The sequence below is a fragment of the Lepidochelys olivacea genome, assembly GCF_965140295.1.
Source record: "Lepidochelys olivacea isolate rLepOli2 genome assembly, chromosome: 3".
Taxonomy (NCBI): Eukaryota; Metazoa; Chordata; order Testudines; family Cheloniidae; genus Lepidochelys; species Lepidochelys olivacea.
The window spans coordinates 9,437,153-9,462,540 of NC_140413.1; the positions used below are offsets into that span (position 1 = coordinate 9,437,153).

Consider the following 25,388-nt stretch of genomic DNA (forward strand, 5'->3'; position numbering starts at 1 on the left):
CAGAGAGACCTGTCTCCTCTGTCATCTCCCCCTCAACTAAGCTCCTTCAATCTATTTATTACGGCTTAGCTCTACCTCCTGTGGCCAGGAGCCAATTAGCTACTCACCTCCTCAAGTGCAAAGCATGACAAAGAATCAGGGGTCACCCAATGAAATTAATAGGCAGCAGGTTTAAAAAAAACCAGAAGGCAGTACATCTTCACACAATGAACAGTCAACCTGTGGAACTCCTTGCCAGAGGATGTTGTGAAGACCAAAACTATAATGGGATTCAAAAAGGAATTAGATAAGTTCATGGAGGATAGGTCCATCAATGGCTATCAGCCTAGATGGTCAGGGACATAACCATATCCTCTGGGTGTCTCTAACCTGCTAACTGAGAGGAGTTGGGACTGGACAACAGGAAATAGATCACCTGATAATTGCCTTGTTCTGTTCATTCACTCTGAAGCATCTGGCACTGGCCGCTGATGCAATACAGGATACTGGGCTAGATGGACCATTGGTCTGACCCAGTATGGCCGTTTTTATGTTCTTACATCTAATTGGGTGCATCCCCTAGTCTTGCAGGTGGTGGGGATTAAGCCACATGATCATATGCACCGACTTCCTCTCTACCCGTGGGTGCTCGACTCCCTGCCTCTGCCCCAGGCCCAGCCCACACTCCACCCCTTCCCCAAAACCCCCACCCTACCCCACCTCTTCCCACCTTCACTCGGCCCCTGCCCCTACTTCATCCTTTTTCCCTAAGGCCGCACCCCCGCCCCGCCTCTTCCCACCCCGCCTCTTTCTGCCCCCAGCCCCAGGCTTGCTCCTTCCCCTCCCTCCTAGTGCCTCCTGTACGCCATGGAACAGCTGATCCATGGCGGGTGGGAGGCGCTGGAGGTAGGGGGAAGCTGGCTGCTGGTGGGTGCTAAGCACCTGCTAATTCTTTTCCTTGGGTACTTAAGCCCTGGAGCACCCACAGAGTCAGCGCCTATGCACATGAGGAAATTTAGGCAATTTTACAATGGTCTCTATCAGGAGACATCTGTGTGAAAGGTATATATTTGACCTCTGGGCTTGGGGCAGTGTTTTAAAGGGAATATTCATGGACCAGCTGTTGGAAGATGAGCCTGGACCAAGCCACTGGAAATAAACAACCCGAACTCTGAAGATGTTTGGACCCAAATCTGAATCTAAGCTTTGCAGCTCAGGGCTCTCTCGACTATCTCAATGTCCTTTGTTCGTGGCCTTTTGGGCTGTTTTGAATCCACATGACAGCATTCCTATCCAAGACTTTTGAATTAATTTTTCAATCCAGATTTCATAAAACACAGTCAAAATGCTTTAAAATCCACAAAAATTACATCTTTTGAGCTCCCCTTGTTTGCTGATCTTTTAATTCAAAAACAAAAGACGCGAGCAAGTGTGTCTGGAAAGATTTATTGCTTATTAAAGCAGTATTGCTTAATGCTCATAATTCCATTACCCTACAGCTGTTCAGTGAACTTTTTGTTCCATTACTTTACAAAGTATAGTATGTAGACTCCTTTTGTGTTTTGAGAATTGGTGTGGTGTCCACTGACCACTCTGGGACCTGGGTGCTTGACAGAGATTCTCTGTACCCAATGATGAAATTCCAACTGCCTCTGTGTAACAGCACATAGGCTTTTGCAGTGATCCTCCCCCGGACTTAAAGGTCCAGTTCCCAATGCCACATCAAATCATAGAATAGCAGGGTTGGAAGGGACCTCAGGAGGTCGTCTAGTCCAATCCCCTGCTCAAAGTAGGATCAACACCAACTAAATCAACCCAGCCAGGCTTTGTCAAGCTGGGCCTTAAAAACCTCTAAGGATGGAGATTCTACTACCTGCCTAGGGAACCCATTCCAGTGCTTCACCGCCCTCCTAGTGAAAAGGTTTTTCCTAATATCCAACCTAGACCTCCCCCACTGCAACTTGAGACCATTGCTTCTTGTTCTGTCATCTGCCACCACTGAGAACAGCCGAGCTCCATCCTCTTTGGAATCCCCCTTCAGGTAGTTGAAGGCTGCTATCAAATCCCCCCTCACTCTTCTCTTCTGCAGACTAAATAACCTCAGTTCCCTCAGCCTCTCCTTGTAAGTCATGTGCCCCAGCCCCCTAATCATTTTCATTGCCCTCCACTGGACTGTCTCCAATTTGTCCACATCCCTTCTGTAGTGGGGGGACCAAAACTGGACGCAGTACTCCAGGTGTGGTCTCACCAGTGCCAAATAGAGGGGAATAATCACTTCCCTCCATCTGCTCGATCACTTCCCACATCTTCCTTTCCCAGCCATAACTTAATAACGCTTAAAGAACAATGATATAACTCTGATATAACACACCTTCCAAAAACTTATGGCCAATTTATAGCCAATCTACTAACTAAGCTCATTAGCAGTGTTCAATTAATCCCTGAGGTGCCCTCTGCTGTCACTTGGACTTGCAGATTTCCCTTGAAATATGAATACTACTGTTAGGAGACTGCAAGTCCATTTGTTCTGGCAGTGTTGTGTCCTGGGGCTTGGTTGTCTTGACCTGTTGCAGTTGTCGCCTAACTGAGACCTTCTCAAGCAAAATGGCAGACTCGGTGCCCCTTATCTCCCTCCCTTCTGGAAGTTGGAGAAGGGGTCCCCTATTCTTCCTCAGCTTGTATCTGTCTGGGATGGCCACCTAGTAAACTGTGGGCAAACTCACATGACATCAGCGCTCTTTGCCACCACTGATTTCCGTCATAGGTGCATGCTGCATCATGGTCATGAAGTGGTGGCATCTCCTGGGACTCCCAAATCATATTGCTTTTTTGTTTAGCTATATTTCTCTCTCTATGCATTTGCACATCCCCAGTTCCTCTGACATCAGCTCCCACCATTACAGGTACATTAGTTCTCAGTTTTCTGTTAAACAGATTGTCTGCAGGTGACAAACCATATTGCATTGGTGCCAACCTGTAATTTAGCAACAGTAAATATGGATCAGAGTTGGACTCTGTAACCTTTTTAAGCAGGTGCTTTATTATTTTAACATCATTTCCCACCCGCCTGCAGGACTGGGGATAATGGGGACTAGTGGTTACATGTCTAAACCAAAGCTTCATTGCAAACTGCTTGTCTACTAAATTGCAGCTTATTGTCAAACATTGCTATGTCAGATATACCATGTATAGCAAAAATAGACTTGTCATATACAATCACCCGTTTAGTGGTAGTATCTGCCAGTAAAGCTATCTCAGGGAAGTGAGAATAATAGTCTAGACTGAGTACATTTTTTTCCCTGTAAACAAATCTATGCCTACTTTTCCTGTGCCAACAGCATGGGTTCTTTTGTTTGACCTGGCCTGTATGTATGGCAAACGCAACAAACCTTGACAGCTGCCTCAATGTTGCTGTTCATTTGAGGCCAGTATAATACATCTCTAGCCCTTCCTGTAGACTTTTCAATCCCTAAATGGCCTTCACATGTCCTTTTTAACATGTTTTTCTGTAATACTTTTAAGGATCACCATGCTGGTGTCTTTAAACAAAATCCCATCTAGGGCTCTGAGCTTCTTCCTGAATTAGTGATAGGGGCTGAGAACATGATGTCCTGAAACCTTACTCACTTTCCACAGGTTTCAGAGTAACAGCCGTGTTAGTCTGTATTCGCAAAAAGAAAAGGAGTACTTGTGGCACCTTAGAGACTAACCAATTTATTTGAGCATAAGCTTTCGTGAGCTACAGCTCACTTCATTGGATGCATACTGTGGAAACTGCAGAAGACATTATATATCTCTGTGTATAAAATGTCTTCTGCAGTTTCCACAGTATGCATCCGATGAAGTGAGCTGTAGCTCACGAAAGCTTATGCTCAAATAAATTGGTTAGTCTCTAAGGTGCCACAAGTCCTCCTTTTCTTTTCACTTTCCACAGACTCTCATCCTGAGCTGTGGCTCTGGCAATCACAGTCCACATTTCGCCTGAGACCAGATAAAGTGTTTCCCTCAAATTGATGTATACGATGTCTACCTCTGGACGTGGCTCTCTCTAATGCCCTAGAGAATGTCACAGCAACCACCAAATCGCTCTCCGGTTTCTCTCAGGTTTGTATTTCATAAGTAAATTATACATATGTGACTGAAAAAATAGTTTTTGTATTTTAATAGATTCCAAGACAAAAAGGAACCTGTGATCATTTAGTCTGACCTCCTATGACTCCGAGAGCAGATCTTTTAGAGAAACATCCAATCTTGATTTTAAAATTGTCAGTGATGGAGAATCCATCATGAGTCTTCGTAAATGGTTCCATTGATTAATGATTAATTACCCTCATTGTTAAAAATTTACTCCTTATTTCCAGTCTGAATTTAACTAGTTTCAACTTCCAACCATTGGGTCATATTATATCTATCTCTGCTAGACTGAAGAGCTCATTATTAAATATTTGTTTCCCATGTAGTTACTTATAGCCTGTGATCAAGTCAACACTTAACCTTCTCTTTGTTAAGCTGACTGATTAGATAGTCAGCTTAGATTGAGCTCACTATAAAGCATGTTTTCTAATCCTTTAATCATTCTCCTGGCTCTTCTCTGAACCCTCTCCAATTTATCAACATCCAAGGACCTCATTAGCCCTTTTGACCACAGCATTGCACTGGGAGCTCATGTTCAGCTGATTATTCACTATCACCCTTTTCCTTTTATGCGTTATAATTGATAATTTTACCCTTTTCATCTAGTAATGGACCAATATAATTATTAGGATTATTTTTGTTCCTAATATACTTTAAAAACTGCTATTAGCCTTAACTCTGCTGGCCATAGATTTCTCCTCATATCCCTTTGCTTCCCTAATCAGTTTTCTACAATTCCTTGCATATGTATTACCGGTTTGAATATTGTTCTCTTTTCACATTATAAATGTGATCAAGTCATGAGCACTTGTACCTAATCTACCATTGATCTGTTCCTCTTTAGCTGTCAAGATCTAACATAGAATTCCCCCGTGTTGGTTTCAACACTTCATTAGTTAGGGAATTGTCATCTATAATATTTAGAAATTCCAAGGATGATGTAATTCTAGCAGCATGAGACATCCAGCATATGTCACTCACACAGCTTTTTTTCCTACACACTATAGTATGTGTGTATGGCAGTGGTCATTCTGTTCCCTAGTGTGATTTTGTGCTCTGTTGCAGACACCAACTAATACCTTATCTTATGCTTTATCTATTAGGACATTGATCCATACACATTCCAGATCATTTTCTTCTAGTTATTGGTGACTCTGAAGCAGGTAATGCCATTTTTGACAGAGTGCTAATCCTCCTCCCCTTTGGCCAGTTGATCCTTCTTAAATAGGTTATAACCGTTGATGTTAACATTCCAATTGTGTGAACCATTCCACCATATTTCAGTACTGTATTACATGTATGCTCATGAACGAGCAATTCCAATTCCTCTTGTTTGTTACCCAGACTCCTAGCATTGGTGTATAGGCAATTCAAGAATTTCTTCTCTTCATATCCTTTGGTTCCTTGATTAATTTTGTTCTTAACATCTTGATTCTGTGCTGAATACTCATATCCTTCCTCTTTTTACCTTTCCTTTTTGTTATTAGTTATTGCCCCCCTGACTACTCTAACCAGCCTGTCCCCAAGGAGAGTGGTTCCCCTTCTACAGAGGCCATTTAAACTATACAGCCCCTTCTCTCAATAGAGAATGGACCTGTGTTCCGCAACACCCAAACCCTCTACTCTACACCACTTACCTAGCCAGAGGTTCACTTCCAGAATCTTCTGCCTTCTGTCTTCCTTCATTCACAGGACAGAAGGATCTCAGAGAAGATTGCTTGGACATCTCCCCGCCACAAACTTATCCCTCTTCCATTGTGAATAATCAGCCCACCCTCCTTGTATTCAACCCAAGTTCATTATCCTGGTGTCATATTCATCTCCTCTCTGTCCTTCTCCCCGAACTCACACATGTGGGTCATTGCTCCTACTGGTTCCTCCGCTATAATCTTTCCAAGATCTATTCCTTCCTCTCTCCATCTGTTATTGATAAAATCCTGATCAGTGTTTGAGGATCTTGACTCAACTACTGCAAACTTTTTCTGTGTTCCCCCCAGTTTCCATAGTACTCCCCTCACTCCTATTGAAAATTCTGCCCCTAAAATTATATCCCCTGCCTGCCACCAGATCAGAGGCACCCCTCTTCCTTGAGTCTGATCTCTTTCCATGTCATGTTCACATCCAGCACCATGTACAGCTCTGTCCAGGCTTCCACCTCATCTCTAGTTGCCCCTTGCTTCCCTGTATGTGTTCTGTACTTGGCCAGCACTCTTTAATGTACACTAGCTGATTCCACACCTCCTCTCATGTGCCTGAATTGTTAATGGAAGGTGCTCAGATATCATGTTTGTGGGTAACCTTGTAAAAACTTAAGTGGATAGATAGTCCTCCATAACCCAGTGCACCATGCAGCCTCTGTCTGCCGTAAACCTGTCCTCAAAACCCACTTCTTCCAAAAAACATACATAGAAGCCAGCATGAAGCTTGTATAACACTGAGCTCATCTCAGGGATCTTCCTCGGCCCCAATCCCCAGCCGATACTTGATCCTGACCTGAATTCAGGTTTGACCACTGCCCCCTTTTCCCTATACCCACTTCAAAGGCAGATGGGAAAAAAAAAAATTGAGATTAGTTATTAAGAGGCTTTGGGTGCAATTGGAAAGGCTTAAAATAATATACTGTCTATGAGTCTAGGAAGTAAACACACAAGCTTGCAGTGACTAATGCAGCTGGAAGAATACAGCAAAAATATGGAGGAACATTTGTTCAAATTTTTAAATGAATTGGCTTCAAGCTGCATTTGCAAACCATTTGTATTCACTTTGCATGAACGCTCATTTCTACTAGCATGAATCGTTGCAGAATGTGAATGTCAAGATTGCACAGGTACTCGTAAAAAGCAATTCGGAATTCATTTTCCACAGGATTTCACACCAAAATCCTGGTGGTATGAGTTACGTTCGTGCTGTCAGGGAGCAGGAACGCTATCACAGGAGGCCTGTGACCGATCGCAACTAACCAGCCCAGCATGATTTTTAGATTTCAGGTCTGGCCACGGAATAAATGAAATTTGCAAATGTTTTCAATCACGTCATTTCAAATAACAAATTCCAGACAATTGTGATGTGTTCGTGAAGGTTCCATGGGGGGTGGGGGGGTGAAAGGCAAATTAACCAACTAAATTATTTGTTACAAAATATTGATTCAGCTCTACCAGCTGCTATCTGTTATAGTCATGATATTTTGCAATTTTGAAGTGCAACTGTAGTCCAAAAGGTGACTGTAAAATTAGGTATTAATTTTTTCCAAAGACTTCTAGATCAATTTTTTCTCAGTTTATACACCAGGAGATTCTTTTTCTATCACTCAGCCTGGGATCTGAAACACAAGTCACAATCTCTCTGCCACTTACATGACCACCCCAGTGGAGATTCTGCTGTGGGAAGTTAGCTGACAATTTGTTTGCTGAGACATAAGGCAAAAATACAAAGCCATGTAGTACCGCTGTTGAGCAAGATGCCCTTTTATATAGCGTTATTATTTACTTATTTGTATGACAGTGCTGCTTAGGGGTTCCCGCTGAGATTGGGGGCCCATTGTGCTAGGTGCTGCATTTGCCATAGTGAGTGACAGTCCCGACCCCAAAGAGTTTGCAGTCTAAATAGACAGGACTGATAAAAGTAGGAGGGTGAAGTGATTTGTCCAAGGCCACCCCGCAAGCCAGTGCTCCTGTCTCCCAGGTCTCAACCCAGTGTCTTCTTCACTTGGCAATATGGCCTCACACAAAATCGCCAATTTTCTACATACACGCATGGTTTCAAATGGGTTTTTTTCTGAACCCTCCTCCCCCGACTATTTTGCACAGAGTTATTTGCTATGCTCCATCTGTATACTTAGGCCACTAAAGTATGCATGTAGCTTTGCTCACGGGCAGCAATGGAAATGTTCATGTGAGTAAACTGATGCGTGTACTTAGGTGCTTTGCAAGGTCAAGGCCTTAGAATATTGCATACAGTGGAGGCTATCTGCAAGCCAGAAAGACTTTGAGAGACATATTGGAGATGAAGGTGTTGTACATATGAGAAAGAGTAAAAGAACTAAATATACATTACGTGGCCTACCAGTGTGTAAGAGAAACTAAAATAGTCTGCAAGTATTAAAAAGTGCCAGTGGCGGCTCGATGGAAAAAGATGGAAGACGCATCACTTGGCACATTTAAAATTAGATTGGATAGAAAACTGCTAAATGCACGATAGGGAACAATGATGTATTGGTGAGTGAAGGGAAATTGAGGCCATTTGGACTGGGATAATCCACCAAATGAAGTGGGTCATATACAATTAAACTGGATGCAAGAGTGGAGAATAGACTGGATGCAAGAGCAGAGGGAACACTTTTGCATTAACAGGGGAATGGAGTGGGCCACCTTTTCAAATATAAATGCCTAAATTGCACCTGCGTGTATGAACATCTGTGCCCTCAGAACAGACCCGCACAGAATTGCTAATTCACACGTGCAGTTTTCCCATTTTCAACATGCGTGTGGGCAAAGGGGGTGTGAACACATTTTGTAGGCACAAATACTACTAATTATGGTATTTATAAAGTGCATCCACTTGGCCAAGCATCTCAGGGCTCTTCACAACAGAATAAAACATAATTAAAAAACAATAAAGAATTCCCACGGATACAATGGATCAAAGGGCAGCCCAATACAACAAGGAAAACCAGGAGGTGGAGGAAGGACCATATCATGACCTTTTCTTTGCCCTGAAAAGCACCTAATGCATTTTGGGCACTATATAAAGAATGATGATGATGGTGATGATGATGATAAATGCTAATAATAAATAAGTACGGTGGAACCTCAGAGTTACAAAACACCTTGGGAATGGAGGTTGTTCATAACTCTGAAATGTGGATCATGGCCCCTTCTGGCTTTACATTTGGTTATTCTCTGAGTCTATGTTCAGTCCAAATAATTAATCCATTTTCCATGATAAGTCACCCAGGTGCAGGGACGAATTAATGACCTGTGGCTTGGACAGGCCAAAAATCTACAGACTTGCTTCCAGTTAGAGGCAGGGATGGGAGTTGAGGGTCGCGACTGAAAAAGGTTCTGAGGTCTGGTCAGATCACACAGAGACCCCTTTCAAGCAGAAGGCCCGGTTCAGCCTCTGTAGGTAATGTAAGGGGTGCTGGTGAAAAAGGCACATGCTCCGTGGGCCATCAGACACTGACTTGACAGCAGGGATCCCAAGATCAGCCAATCTAATCAAGGAGGGGAATGCTATTAAAACAGATAGGACCAGCTGGGAGCACTGGGCACCTCCCTCAGTGCATGGGAGCCCGTATCAGCTTATCTGGTTGATCTGCTCTTAATCTGCTTCTGTCCCTGAATGTCACGTGTGATTTCAACCAGCTGTGACAGGTTAGATCAGGAAAGTTCAACCCAGTGGCAGGTGAACAGGAAAACTCTTTGCATCTGAAATGCCTCACTAGGGCATTGTGGCCCAAAGCACATGGATTTCAATGGCAAAGATGCCCACTGATTTCAATGGGCTTTGGATCAAATCTTTGGAAATCTTCCCACTTGAAGACCCTAAACAGCTCAAAAGACATTCATCAGTAATACTTCTGGCCCAATCTATCATTCGTCTCAAGCGTCTTCCCCTCAGAGGCACGGCCCTCATTTGAAAAGCAAGTTCGTGCTTGCCCCATGCGACCCCATCATCGCCTCGCTTTCATTACTGTAAATGATGGGCGTCCAAAGGGAGGACAATCAAGCTACTGAAAAACAGGACCGAGACTGACATTGATCTTGCATCCATTCCAGCTTCCTGCATTATTGCCTTTCGAATGTGTCTCCCCTTTTGGCTCCATGTCCCACACTCAGCCTTACATTTGGGCCTCCACAGTTGGAAAGGCATATGCCTTAAGAGTAAAAAAAGATATATATATATATATATATCTTCCTCAACTTACCCCGCCGAAAGCAATCCAGGAACATCGCTTTGCTCAGGCCAATAATCCAGAGAAGTGCCCGTCCCTCCTGAGCCCTGGCATAGAAAATCCAAGGTCAAGATAAAGATCCTTCCCTCTTCTTTTGTGTGTTAATGAAGCACTTTCCCATCAACTGGTGGATGTCCAGAGAGCTGGAAAAAGGCCCTGGCATTGGTTCCTAAATCTTTACATCTCTTCCCTTGGGCAGCCTTCTCATCTCACCCTGGGAACCGCTTCTCTGCAGACACAGAATAAATGGGCTATGGTCACCTGTGTGGCCACTGTGAATTGGATTAGGATGAGCACAAAGAGGCTTAGGACTGGGCACCATCTGCAGCACAGATAATGAGGTTGTGAAGACTGTTTGTCTTGCTGTTCACATGGATGCATTTTACTGGGGCAATGTTGCACTGAAGGCCTGGAAAGAATGCATTTACCTGGTCTCCCCCGCCATGGCACCCTGCAAAGAGATGCAGACTGAGAGTCGCATTCTCCCTGGGTCGTGGATGCACAGATCTCATTCACCTCAGCCGGAGCCAGAAGCCTGAATCCAGAGGAAGAGTTGGCTCCTTCCTATTAAATGAGCAGTGGAAAAAACTTCCGTAGGCTAGATGAAAATAAGCCATATGTTTTATGCTATGGCCTGTGTTAGGCTGGAGGTCAGACTATGTCATTGCACTATAGCTCCCTTCTGACAACAAAAATTACCACATGACCCTAGGAAGGGGGGATGAAGCCTGAGGTGCCCTAGCCCTGCCACCCCGGGTGAGGAGGCCAGAGCAAAAGCCTGAGCCCCACTGCCCCTGACAGGGGGCCTGTAACCTGAGCTCTACCAGCTGGGGCTGAAGCCCTCAGGCTTCAGCTTCGGGCCCAGGCGGTGGGGCTCAGGCTTCGGCTTTGGCCCTAGGCCCCAGCAAATCTTAAGCCAGCCCTGATGACCCCATTAAAATGAGGACGCGACCCAGGGGGATGGAGTTTGGAGATTAGGTTTCTATTTCTAGCTCTGCTATTGACTCAGCATGTGACATCACACAAGTCACTGTACCTCCAATTCCCCATCCATAAAATGGGAGTCATAATATGTAACAAATTTTTAAAGCATGTTGATATGCTCGAGGGAAAGCTGCTAGGCACGTACAATCATTTTTATTTGTAATGCACTAGAGTCTAGGTCCACAGTTATGGACCGGGACCCCATTGTGCTAGGGGCTGTACAGACACAGAACAAAAAGACAGTCCTAGCTGCAAGGAGCTTACAATCCAAGTGCAATGTATAATACCATACTAAGGGCAAATGCCTTCTTGCCCTACAGCTGATCAGTTTATGCCCTGAAGCATGAGTTGATAATTCTTAAAGACCGAGTCCATTCTAAGTTACAGTAGTGATTTTGAGTGACTGCACTGACTTCAGTGGAGTTACCCTAGATTTACAGTGCTGTAACAGGGAGCAGTATCGGTTCCTTAGTTATTTTCCTAGCTAGGGTGTCTGCAGATGCTACTATTTTCAGATGTGTCCTATTAAAAAGTGTTCGCTAAAAGCCCAGTTCTCTCACCCTCACTCACATTGAGCAATCCTTTGCTCCAGGGGAAATTGTAGCCTATGCGAGTAGTCCCATTGGTTTCAATGGGACTACTCATGGAGTAAGGTACTACTCAGTGTGCATAACTATATCAATCCAAAGTGATTTGTCTAACTTAGAGATTTAGGGTAGATATTAGGAAAAAACTTTCTAACTCTAAGGGCAGTTAAGCTCTGGAATAAGCTTCCAAGGGAGGTTGTGGAATCCCCGTCATTGGAGGTTTATAAAAAGAGGTTGGACAAACACCTGCCAGGGATGGTCTAGGTTTACTTGGTCCTGCCTGAGTGCAGGGGGTTGGACTTGACGACCTCTCGAGGTTCCTTCCAACCCGCCATTTCTTTGATACCCTGGACCATGAGGATAATTGTGTGAAAAGAGGTTTTCCTTTTATGTGTTGCCTTTTCATTGTTCTTGTTTGATGGTCTGGGATACTCAGGAACATCTCAATGACCTTTTCCATCCCTTGTGATTTTATCTACCTCTGTCTTATTTCCTCTTGCTTTTCTCCTGGCCAAACTGAATTGCCCTATATTATATGGAATCTCTCTCTCTCCCCAGCATCCCTCTCCCCTCTGCACTCCATGGAATCTGAAGCAGGTGTACAATGATATTCAGGATAATGGCATGTGTGATTGTAAGCAGGTGTTGCTTTAAGTCTCTTGAGGGATTGCTTGCTGATCCGCATGAGGAAAAGAAGGGAATCCCTCAAGTTTTAGCCTGTACGAAGTGAGGGCTGTGTCAGTTAAAGCTGTACAAAATCAGCTTTACCTTACGCTGCAGAAGTATCTGTTTTTGGTTGGTGTTTTTTTCCAAAAGGAGATGACACGCCAAGTTGCTTGGAGTGGAGATTTCCAGTCCTTTTCTCTAGCCTTCTTCAGAGACCTTTTAATAGTTTAGGTATTACTATTATTAATGGCACTTTGCTGTTCTCTGGAGCCCATCTATCTGGAGATCTCAAAGCACTTCAAGATATTAACGGAAGTTGACACACGACCCCCTGGTGCCATAAGGAGGTATCATTATCCCCATTTTATATATATGGAAAGAGGGGCTCAACATTCCACCATTTGCAAAGCCAGGTACAGAACCCACAAGTCCAGACTCACAGTCCCCGTCTCTAACTCCTAGACAACACACTGTCCCTTAGTCTAAAGTAATCATTCTATTGGCTATAAGTGCTCTATAAGAGCTAAGGGCCAGATTTTCTGAGGCACAAAGGGCAATTAGAGATCTAGCTCCCATTATCTCTCCCTAAGGATTATTGATTGTCAACTTTTTCTAACCCATTTTTATTTTAAAACCGAAACTGCCCAGCTTGATAGATCTAACAATGACAAGGAGATCAGAGTTCAAGGCTTATGTGAGCTTGGGCAAGTCCCTTAAGCCTCCATTCAGCAAAGCCCATAAGCACATGCTTAACTTTTGACACATGCTTCAATCCCATTCAGGTCACGCTTTGCTGAAGCAGGAGCTTCGCTTCTCTGTACCTCAGTTCCCCTTCCGTGAAATGGGGATAATAGCACTGCCCTGCCACACAGGATAAATCTGTGAATAGTTGGGAAGGTCTGAGATACTACAGCGATGGGGCCCTCTATTACAGATAGAGGTAGATGAATATATCTTGACTTTGTTTTCTGGGGGAAGGTCTTGCGTGAAGGTGACCTACGAGTCTGTAAATTGTAAAATAAATAATTGATTATAATAAAAAAGGAACGCTTGAAAACTGTGCCATAAATGGAAAAATAAAACATGGAAACCATAGAAATGTAGGGCTGGAAGGGACGTCAAGAGGTCGTCTAATCTATTCCTCCGCACTGACCAAGTAAACCCAGACCACCCCTGACAGGTGTTAGTCTAACCTGTTCTTAAACCTTCAATAATGGAGATTCCACAGCATTCCTAGGTAACCCGGGCTAGTGCTTAACTAGCCTTCAGTTAGAAATATTTTCCTGATATCTAACCTCAATCTTCATTGCTGCAGAGTAAGATGATTCTTGCTGTCAGTGGACATGGAACAATTGATTGCTGTCCTCTTTATAACAATCTTTTACATATTTGAAATCTGCTTTCGTGTTCCCCCTCAGCCTTCTCTTCTCTTGATTACACAGGCCCAGTTCTGCCAACCTTTCCCCAGCATTAATGGAGGGGCGCTCTAACCACAAGACTCAGATCGAGGTCTGAATTTCAAACCACCCAGAGCTCAGCCGGGTTTGACTAGTGGCAGGGATGGGGGGAGGTGTGTCTTGGTTGGGCTGTTATAGAGATAAGAGCCGGCTGTGAAATCGTGAGCCAGATTTTGAAACACCTTCCCCAGCCAAAGTTTTGCCTCTCTGATGATGAGCAGAGGGTAGCTCGTTTACCACAGCTGAGAATCTGACCGGAACCCTTCCATGAACAGCAGCTCCCCAGGTGAGCCCAAAGGCGAACTGCAGCCTCGGGAGCTGTGCTGAGCTTATCTGATCTCTGCTGGAAGCTGCCCTCTTGCATATCTTGACAGGTTCATCTCAGCAGTTCAACACCCAGAGCCAGAGCGTGACTGCAGATGCACAGCAGGGTATCGCTGCACAGCTTGAAAAAAATCCGCTACCCTGCTGTCTGCACCGTGGAGCTAGGATCAGCTTCTGAGATTAGAATCTGGCCCTTTATTGGAAGGCAGCTAATGCACAGCAACCCTGAAGGCCTCATTCTCCTGCCTCCAACCTCCGCAGCAGGTTTGACTTCAGCGGCGTGAGGCTGACAGGTTTCAAAATCAGGCACCAGGTCTCCTTACTTATACTTGCGTTCCATCTCCCCTCTCAGAACAGAGCACACGAGCCGGGGCCAGGCAGAGCGAGGCAGACCACCACCTGCACATTTGCCTCTGCAGCTCCGAGTTCAAGCCAGAAACCCTGTGGGCCGAGGGGGAGCATGGGGCAGTAATGTCCTCCCCTGGTAATAGCTTCCCCTGGCACCTGGCTGAAAGGCTGCTCTACAGACCCCGTGAGACACGAGTCACAGAGGTTTGGGGCAGGGTGACACAGGAGGGCCAGGGACACCTGTGCAGCGGGGTAGTGTGTACACAGTTCTCATTGCTGAGCCGGGGCTATGTCCTCACTCCCACCTCGATTATTCATGCTCCTAGCAGGGATGCTCTGGCCTGGAACCAGGGGGCTCTGGAAACAGACGTTGCCAGTTCTTGTGGCCACGCAATAACACTGCTTTGGTGGCAATGTGCACCAGCTCAGCCATTGTCACGTGGATTCTGCAGAGCAGGGAGGCTTTGTGGAAAAGTGAATGCAGTCCTAACGGTGAGAGAATGCAGGGGTTGCTGGGAGGCTACCCCCTGCTTTGATCCATTCTCCTGCACACAGTCACACACAGAGCATTCACAGAACGGGAGTGGAGTGCGGGGGAGGAATTGAGCGCAGAAGGCCCCTGCAATCTGAGGAACAATCCACCTGTCCCTGAGTTAGGAGCTCAGGACCTGGCCCCAGCCAGAGCAGCACAGGGTGAGACACGCAACACAAAAGTCACTCTTCAAGCAGCAAAGCAGCCTTCTCCTATGGCAAAGTGCTTGCAGAGAGCATCGTCCCTGTGGCTGGGGCTATTGCTGAATCTGATGTCAGAGTCACTGCTATCCCCAGGCTGTGTGAAAGCCCTGTCAGGTGCTTTGAATGCATTAATGTATGCCCCTGCTGCCAGGCTTGGAATTTCTCCCTCACAATCATGCATCATAGATTCCAAGGCCGGAATGAACCATTCAGATCACCTAGTCTGAACTCCGGTCTAACACAGGTCAGAGAACTTCCCCGCAATAAGATCTAGAGTAGATCTTTTAAGCTCACGAAAGCTTATGCTCAAATAAATTGGTTAGTCTGTAAGGTGCCACAAGTACTCCTTTTCTTTTCGCGACCTTTTAGACAAACACCCAATCGTGATTTTAAAACTGTGTGTGATGAAGAATCCGCCACAACCCATGGAAAATTGTTCCAGTGGTTAAGTACTCTCACTTTCAGACATTCGCCCCTTCTTTCCAGACTGAATCTAACTTCCGGCGAGTGCATCGTGCTACACTTTTTTCTGCAAGACTGAAGAGCCCATTATTAAACGTTATTTTTCGCCATGTAGATACTTAGGGAGCTGTGATGAAGAACCCCTTAACCTTCTCTTTGTTAAGCTAACTAGAGTGAGCGTCTTGAGCCTATCCCTGCAAGGCAGGTTTTCTAATCCTTTTGTAAATTTTGTGGTTCTTCACTGAACTCTCTCCAATTTATCAACATCCTTCTTCAATTGTGGGCACCCGGACTGGACCCGGGATTCCACCAGAGCCAAATACAGAGGGAAAATAACCTCTCTCTTTCTACTCAAGATGCTCCGGTTTACGTATCCCAGGATTACGTTAGCTCTTTTGGCCACAGCGTCGCACTGGGACCTCAAGGTCAGCTGCTTCCCACGATAGAGTCCCCCCTCGTGTAAGTACCGCCCACGTTCTTTGCTCCCAGGTGTACCCATTTACGTTTAGCTGTATCCAACGCAGTGGGTGTGCTGTGCTCAGTTTACCAAGCGACCCAGCTCACCTCTGCGGAAATCCCGATTAGCCGGAAGACCTAGGGCCTGAACACCTAAAGCACCAGGCACCGTTTTACACACACACGGACACTCGTGGCAGCAAATGACCAGCATGCGGAGAATTTAACACACACAGCGTACCCCCGAGTATCCAGCTAGCGATGAGGACTCTGGTTTTATTCAAATAATAGGGAGTTTAGAGAATTGCCAGGGCAGGAATGGCAGTGCAGGGACTCCTCCCCATTATTGCAGGGGCAAGGTGCAGGCGAAGGGTATGGTGCAGATGGGGCAGAGCAGAGACCCCAGCCAGGAGCCCTCTGCAGCTGGGCTGTCACAGCCCCGCTCCCTCCCTCCCGTGACAGCGGGGATGCAGAGGGCTCCCTGTGCTGCCCACGGCAGGTAAAACCCTACTCCTGCAGGGGCAAAGAGCAGGGAAGGGCGCAGCGGGGTGGCCTCCCCCACAGCCAGGAGGTCTCTGCTCTATTATCCGAACCTCTGCATTATCCCAATGCATTCCTTGTCTCATACAGCTGCCCAAGTTCCCTCAGACCTGTCTGGGTGTGCAATCTGCCTTGCTTATCAGATGGGAGCGAAAAGCAAGCAGCAGCTCCACTTGGCTCTGACTCTGCTGTGTGGCCTCTTGACTGCAGATTCTCACCCTCTCACTCTAACCTCAGTCCTTCTGCGGGGCTGAGGTAGGCTGCAGTCCCGGAATGGTACGAATGTTGTTCTTCCCCAGATGAAAACACGTGTCTCTGCCTCTAGACATTTTTCACCACTGCAGCTGCTGAGTTGCATTGTTCTGATTTTCTTATCTACCCTTATCACAGACAGAAACCCTCAGTATGCCAGCTTATCTCCCTTGTGTAGAAGCCTCAGACCCTTCCCTGCACTAGTTTTCTACACATAGAGTCTAGCGACTCCTGGTCTTTTTGCCTCAGCCGAATCTTCGAAATACATTTAGATTGTAAAAATGTGTGTACCCTAAATGATGTGGGGCTGTTCAGTGGTGCTGGAAGGAGGGGTGCTTCCGCCCCCACTGGCTTGAGGTAGTAATCACACACACCAAACACACGGTTTCCATCTTCAGCACCCCCACTATAAAAATTGTTCCAGCCCTCCTGGGGCTGTTGAGATTCTGCCCCTGGGAACAACATTGATGGCCTATGTCAGCATTACATTTCCATTGAGGAAATGTTGGACAAATGAAGGGGGTCTGCAAAAATCCTTAATGGGCCTCTGCTCTGTAAAGTGACCGTCACATGCTTCTGAAGATAATAGTCTTCCTGGGTGGTTTACGGTCCAGGATCTGAGTAAAGACAAAGTTACTAATTTGTCCTGTTGGCTCTGCAGAGCCGATAATGCTATGGGGGAGTGAACTATGTTTTATCATAGTCTGGCTTCTGCATCAACAAAATTAACAGCATGCTGCGGGACAAGGAAGCGATTTGGATAATGCGGCTGGTCAGACAATAGGGTTTCCGAAAATCAGGAGTATACTGTATATGACCCAGGACCATGCGTTTTCAACCCCCGCTGCAGCTCTACACAGTGGAGCGTGTGTATGAGTGGGCGAGAGAGACAGGATTATTCCCTCATGCTTCAGGCCATAAACCAGCCACTGACTCTTTGGTTGATTGGTGGTTACCAATCCCTGAGTTGCTCTCACAAACATTTGCATTTACTATTTTGGGAGAGGAGTAGGTGCAGCTGCAATGGCAGAACGTGACTCACCCACCAGGAGGAGTTTGTGTACATGCCCTGCTGGTTGAGGAAGCCATGTCATGCTGTCAGAGGTCAGGAAGGCGGTTAGCCCTTCAGTGATGCTCTACCTGGAACACCAGGCCCAGTTCTCAGTAGGAGAAAGATGTAGGCTAAAAAATGGGAGGCAGTTAAGAGAAAAATCGACAGACATGGCTAAGTGCTAGACTGTGCAGTTTGTCCCCATCCCTGTGTGCAGGATGGTGCAGAGCCTCTTGGCTCACGGGAAAGCCCTGGCACATTGTGCCCTCCTGGAGCTCCCGTGTGTGGATGCTCCCCTTAGTGCACTGGCCCTGCCCCAGGAGCCAGTGCAGAGGGCTGGCAGGGCTATGGCCTCATGTCCCCATTGCCCTGACCCTTCGAGCAATTTTCTTGGTGGTGGGAGGAGGGACTGAGCAGCCCCTGCTCCTAAGGGCTGCTATTGCAATCAGCCCCGTTAGTGGTCCAGGCAGGGAGGGCAGGTTTCTTGCACCTCAGGCTCTGCATGAGGACTGATCACAATCTGGCCCTGACTCTGTACATTCTGGCTAAACAGAGCCCATGGGTTGGGAGTGCACAGCTGCTAGGCAGCAGAGGTATCGGTCACAACCGTGAAATACAAATGGGTATTGTAAGGAAGAGGCCTGGAACGAAACAAAGGGAAGGACCATTTATGCAGAAAGGGGCCCACTTCTGCCCACACTACAGTCAAGCTGCTTTTCTAGCAACCTCAGTGGCTGCATCCAATAACTGGAAAAGCTTCCTGGCAGTGAGATCTATTAGACTGTGCAATGGGGCGGGGATAGCAGCCCCATCAGTTGGGACATTTAACAGCAAATGATACAACTCTAGGGAATCTGCTGTCGGGGAGAGTCCCGCCTGGGCTGGGAGGGCTTGGATTGGCTCCTAGAACATTACCACGCAATGGAACTTTGCCACCTTTGTGATTGTATAAGACAAGCTGTGCCCCCTAGTAACGGGTTCTGATAAGGATGGTGGCCTTATCAGCAGAGGGGGTAAGGAGAGTCTGTCAGCTTCAGGTAAAGATAGCTATCATTCATTCATGAAATAGGGAGAGGTCAGAGCCATTAGGTCAAATCCTACTCTAGGCAATCATAGAATATCAGGGTTGGAAGGGACCTCAGGAGGTCATCTAGTCCAACTCCCTGCTCAAAGCATGACCAATCCCCAATTTTTGCCCCAGTCCCCAAATGGCCCTTCTCAAGGATTGAACTCACAACCCTGGGTTTAGCAGGCCAATGCTCAAATCACTGAGCTATCCCTCCCCCCCACTAAAACATAGGACTCCAAAGAGACAGATTTTTAAGATCTTGGTGAATAGTGCATCACCTGACCCGAGACTGGTGGAAATTCCAGATAACCTCATTGACACTAGATGAGCAACTCCAGATTTACCTCTCTGAGCTCAGGAGCTGGGTCTTTAACGCCACAGCATAGCTGGGGCTCGGCGGAGTTAGCTCTGAACCTCCGCATAGGACCCAGCAGGCATCTCTGTGATGCTGACAGTCCCTTCCCTCTGCCTCTTTCTGGCCCCCAGGCCTGCTCTCTTTCTCTTCTTTTCACCTTCAGAATCAGATGAGGGTTTATACCCCGTTCCCACTGCAATAGTAAGCACGTACTGACCCCAGCCACATGGCATGGGTCAGGGGAACAATAGGTTAGATCCCTGCCTGCCACACCTTTACAATGCCCGCACCTCCTCCTAAGCATTTGGGAATTAGAAGGGTTGCTGAAATGGCCTATATCAGCTGTTGGCAGTTTATGACTGGCCATTGTACACCTGGCCCCAAACCACAGGGCAGTTTATGGCAGGTAGAACTGAGATGACAAGAGGAAATACACTGATCCTGCCCTTCACTCCCACTGGGCACTTAGCACCCTGCAGAATTAGGTCCCATGGATTTGACTCCACAAAGTCACTGGGATGCAGCCTGTTGCTGGGTGGTTGCAGTGATGAGGCAAATCTCTTATGCTGCAGGGCCAACCCTATAAAGGTCAGGAAGGAACTTTGCCGCCTCCATGATTGCACCTTTAGACATATTCCTGAGCAAGGAGTGGGGTGGAAGCTGCACCAACCCAGGGATCGCCCTGAGGCACAATTACTACCCCACTCCAGGGAGAAAGTACCTCACAGAGATTTGAAAGAGTGCTTGTACCAGGCTGGAAGAAAAGGAGTACTTGTGGCACCTTAGAGACTAACCAATTTATTAGAGCATAAGCTTTCATGAGCTACGAGCTGTAGCTCACGAAAGCTTATGCTCTAATAAATTGGTTAGTCTCTAAGGTGCCACAAGTCCTCCTTTTCTTTTTGCGAATACAGACTAACACAGCTGTTACTCTGAAACCTGTACCAGGCTGGCTAAGCCGACCTATTACAGGAGGGATGCGGGTTGGAGCCAAGGCTCTACTCACTTCCAACCCCTCCACAGAGCAGAGGCTGTGAGCTGCATCAGACTGAGACCTAAAACCCAGCTAGGCCAAGCAAGGGTCTGGAGGAGACATGGGGGTGGGTGGCTGTGACTCCCCCACTTGGCCCAGTAAAGCCCACAGTCACTTTTTGAGAGCTGCTTGCTCCCCTCTGATGCGGGATATCAGACATGACAGACCAAGCAGGACACTGCATGAGATGGACCCAGTGGAAACGCTTAAGGGCCTGATTCCGCTCTCTCTCACGCCTGGGAAAACCAGGCGCTACGAACCATATGGAGTAAAACAACCATGAGATCAGAATCTGGCCCGAGGTTCCTATATTTTGAGACACTTGCTGGCCCAGATTCTCAGCTGGCATAAATCAGAATTACTCCATTGGCTTCCAGGGAATTACTCAGACTTCAGCCAGGTGAGGATCTGGCCCATTCTTGTTCAGGAGAAGATGCTGCATCTGCAAGCGAAGTGCCTGCATCCCCCGCCACTCCCATGTCACTCGTGTTTATGTCTCTGCCAGAGGGAAGAAGGGCGCCAGTGTCTGAGAGCGCTCCTGCGATGGGAGGAGTTTGATGACGTGAGGGATCTCAGGCGCAGCATAGAGCTCGACAGTCTTTACAGCAGCATTGTGTTCGCCGTGGAGAAAGGGCTCTCCTGGCCTGCAGTCGTGGAAGCGGGAAAGCTTGCGGAAGAGCTGCTGAACGAAACCAAAGGTGCGTCCTAGCAATGGGAACTGCCTCCAGCTTCTCCTCTCTCTCTCCCCTCAGTGTAAATCAGAAGCATGGAAGGCAATGGTGTTACACTGCGGTAAAACTGGTGCAAAGAGAATCAAGTCCTAACTGTTCGGGGGAAGGGATGTTAATAGTCAGTGGGTCAGTTGTCCCCATGCAGCCCCCTCATGACGAGGCATGAACACAGCGTTCCAGGAGAGGGTGCATGAGTTACACCAGTGTAAGGGAGAGCAGAATCAGGCCCATTATTTCAAGATCTGTCCAGGCATGCAAAGAGCCCTGCTCTTGTAGTGAGTGGGGACGCACACAGGAGATGCGCTCCACTTAACTGTGGGCTGACCTGTCTGAGTGCAGCCCCGCAGACCAAGTGACACAGGTCTGCAAACAGAAAAGGAGTACTTGTGGCACCTTAGAGACTAACCAATTTATCTGAGCATAAGCTTTTGTGAGCTACAGCTCAGTAGCTCACGAAAGCTTATGCTCAAATAAATTGGTTAGTCTCTAAGGTGCCACAAGTCCTCCTTTTCTTTTTGCGAATACAGACTAACACGGCTGTTACTCTGAGGTCTGCATATGTATCACGTTTGCAAGAGCTGAAATCAGGCCCTTGCCCTACCTCTATTAGAGACTGTGAGAAGCGAACACTTGAATCTTGGTGTCATAACAGCAGCCACATGTATAGAGCACCTTCCATGCAAGGATCTGAGAGCACTGGATAAACACTTATGAGCTTCCCCTCACAACAGCCCCCAAACAAACATTACTGGGCCTTACAGGTAAAACTAGGCTCCCATGTAGGGTGACCAGACATCAGGTATTAAAAATGGGGATGGGGTGGTAAGGGGAGGGGTAATAGGCATCTATATAAGAAAAAGCCCCAAATATCAGGACTGTGCCTGTAAACTTCCCATGTGATGTAGGTGTGCCTATGATTTGTTGGTGAAAACACCAGCACGCCCACTTTAAACTTTCCAACACCTAGGTGTGCAAGTGTAAGTAACACTTTGTTCTTGCAACACCCATTTAAGGTTCAACACATGCAGCCCACAGTTTGTCACAGCTCCCTCTAGTGGGTGGTCAGCCTGGAGGATAATAACCTACTGCTTCTACAAGATAATGGAGTTACTCCTTTAGCTCAAGTGGGATAGATCTCTGCTATGGGCTCAAGTTCAAACCCAGCTGTGAATTCATACCAGCTTTATATACATACTTTTCTGAGCATTCCCCACTAGCAGTCAAGGACTCTACCTCAGGTCTCCTGTGTGACTGTTGGAGATCAGGACATGGGTGATCTTGCCTCATGGTTCGAACAAGGAGTCAGGCCTAGTGGCTAGAGCAAGCGCCAGTAGCCAGAAATAGCAGCTCAGGGTCAAGCTGGAATCAAAGGCCAGATGCCAGAGTCCGAAGTCAGGAACAGGAGCTGAGGATCAGAGTCAGGTTACCTGGAGTGAGGCAAGGCCAGGGACAAAGCTGGGTTTGAGGCAGGAGCAGGGCTAGAATAAGGCAGGTGCAGGATCTATTGCGGCCATGGGTGAATGTTTTGAGCAGATGCTGAACTGCTACTGCTGGGCTTAAGAGCCGGTCTGCTGACTCTTCCCACCAAATCAGGCAGCCTACTACAGCCCAGCTGCACTTGTTAGGTTGCCTGGAGACTGGCTCCTCTGCAGGCCCTGATTCCTGACACTAACCCCCACACCCTGAGGGCATCTCCTGGGGACCTCAAGGCCCAGTTTCTCTGGGTACTTCTGATGGAAGTTTTGCAATATGGCCAGGGCCTGGACTTTCTCTACCGGTTCCCAAGACTGCTCAACCAGATTACAGCCTTCCCAGTCCACCAGGTATTAGAGCTTTCCCCTAATTCTCCAAGAGTTGAGGATTAGGTGGACAAAGCACTCCTCCTGTCCGTAGACTGGGTGGCAGTGGCAAGTTGGAATGGTCTGGGTATGGGTTTTCTTTGTAGGGCTTTAAAAGTGAGATGTGAAAGACAGGGTGGATCTTCAAGGGTAGCCATAACCTGAAGGCAATTGGATTTACCCATTCTTTAATCTTGAAGGGGCCCAGGAATTGGTGGTCTAGTTTGGCAGATGGCTGACTCCATTTAAGGTTCTGAGCAGAAAGCCATACCTGGTCCCCTACAGACAGATTGGGGGCAGCCTCATGGTCTTGGTCCACGTGGTGTTTATAGGCTTCTCTGGCAGACTGCAAGTGTTCCTTGAGCTCCCAGAGTAGGTGGGACACTAAATCCGTGGTAACTAGTACTGGAGACCTTACAGTTAGGTCTGGGTGGAAGTGAGGGTGAAATCCATAGTTTGCAAAGAATGGGCTCTGTTGGGTTGAGGCATGGATTGCATTGTTATATGTGAACTCAGCGTAGCACAGCAGGGGGAGCCAGCTGTGCTAGTGGTAAATTTAGAAAGCAGTGAAGATACTGCTCCAAGATTTGATTGTCTCTCTCTGTTTTCTCATTTGTCTGTGGGTGCTAGGCTAGACTTGATGCCAAGGAGTCTGAGAATGTCCTGCTATGATTGAGAGGTGAATGGGTGTCCCCAGTCCGATACAATGTCTGGCGGTAACCTATGGCAGTGATAGATATTTTCCAAGAAGAGCCGAGCCGTCACACATGTGTTAGGAAAAGTACAGCGTGGGATGAAGTGTGCCACCTTTGTTAGGACATCAATGGCAACCAGGATTACTGAGTGTCCCTACAAGTGGGGCAGTTCTACGATGAAATCCACTGATATAGTAGACCAAGGCTGCGGGGATGTGGGCAGAGGCTGGAGGAGACCTAAGGGTTTGATCGTGGGTTCTTGGTATGATTGGTGAGGTTCCAGAATCATATATACTCCTTGATGTATATACTCTTATAGGCCTAGCCACCCAAAGCTCCTCAAGACCACGTTCCAGATCTTGAATTGGCCAAAAGGGTCCACAAACAGCAAATTGCAGCATATTTTCAATACCTGAAGCCCAGGTTGTCCCTCCAGAACATAAATACAACCCTTGTGATAGAGAAGGCCATTCTGTAATTGGAACTCAGAGTCAGGTTGGCTACCCACATCATTCAGAGTCTGGCAAATCTGGATTGTGTACGGATCATCAGGGAGTGGATGGAGGATGCCAGACCACTGCTGATCGTCTCATGGATAAAGTTGGGCACCTTGAGCATGTGCATCTCTATCAGGTTTGAGATATTCACCTTTGTGGGATAGGGCATCCAGCTTCCTGTTTCTTGTCCCTGGGTGATAAGTTATCACAAAGTTGAAGTTGGTTAAGGCATCTAGTTACCCATAGATACTCCAGGTTTTTGTGGCCCATCAGGATTTGGAACAGGAATTGGGCTCCTTCTAAGAAATGGTGCTACTCCTCAAAGCCACATTGATCGCCAGTAGCCCCTTCTCCCAGGTATTGTAATTTTCCTCCCACTGAGATTAGTTTCTGAGAATAAAAGGCACAGGGAAGGAGTTGGTTAAGGGGGCCCACATGCGGAGATAAAACTAGTCAAGTGATCTCGGTCCAGATTCTGTTACTGCGGATTTACACCAGTCTAACTCCCATAAAAGCTCTTGGAGTCGCCGTTGTTTTACACCAGCGATACTGAAACCGTAATCTGCCCCCTACCCCTCAGAAATAAGGTGTTGCTGAGCAGTTGGAGCCAGGAACCCCTGTGTTTAGGGGCTTGCCTGCACTTTGGAAAAGGGGCTGTTCATGCCTAGCTACACCAACGCTGCACTGCGTCAGGGACTGGGACGTGGACGGTCATGCCTAGTACTTAGAGCAGGAGGTAGACATCAGGAATCAGAGCCCCCAGGCAGAACTCAAGTCAGAGGCCAGGAATCAGAGCTGAGGGCCAGAACCGGAGTGAGGCAGGGTCCAAGGCTAGAATGAGGCCAGGAACAAGCAGACGCAAGGCTTACTGCAGCCGTGGGCGAATGCTTTGTGCAGCCAGTGCCCTGCTGAGCTGAAGAGCAGGTCTGCCGATCCCCTTCAGCCAAGCGGGGGTTTAGCCAATCAAGCAGCTCAGGTGGGGCCCTGCTGAACTCGTTAGACTGCCTCTGATTAGCGAGCTCGCTGCGGGTCTTTACTCCTGCCTCACAGGCACAAACCCCTAGTGTAAACATTGCCTGACTATTTTTCTTCCCACACAAGTGTCTAGATTTGGTGCTGGCCCCCTCTGGTGGCCTTTGGCAAGTCACCCTGTCTGAGTCCTCATCTGGAAAACAGGGATATTGACCGAACAAGAAGAGTGAAGATCAATCAGCTAATGGTCCATTTGGTCCCATCATTTAC

At 47.1% G+C, this 25,388-nt stretch overlaps 1 protein-coding gene across 1 annotated transcript in view; it reads left to right on the forward strand.

Annotated features, from left to right (window-relative positions):
- Positions 1 to 20,572: 20,572 nt before the first annotated feature.
- The window catches only part of LOC311518337 (uncharacterized protein C8orf74 homolog), a gene marked incomplete at both ends in the record, with an annotated part of 32,880 nt that continues 28,064 nt past the window's right edge, over positions 20,573 to 25,388 (forward strand). The window contains 2 exons of the mRNA XM_084624059.1: positions 20,573 to 20,653; positions 20,891 to 21,083. Coding sequence (XP_084480185.1) covers positions 20,573 to 20,653; positions 20,891 to 21,083 — 274 coding nt within the window. The remainder of the gene's footprint in view (positions 20,654 to 20,890; positions 21,084 to 25,388) is intronic.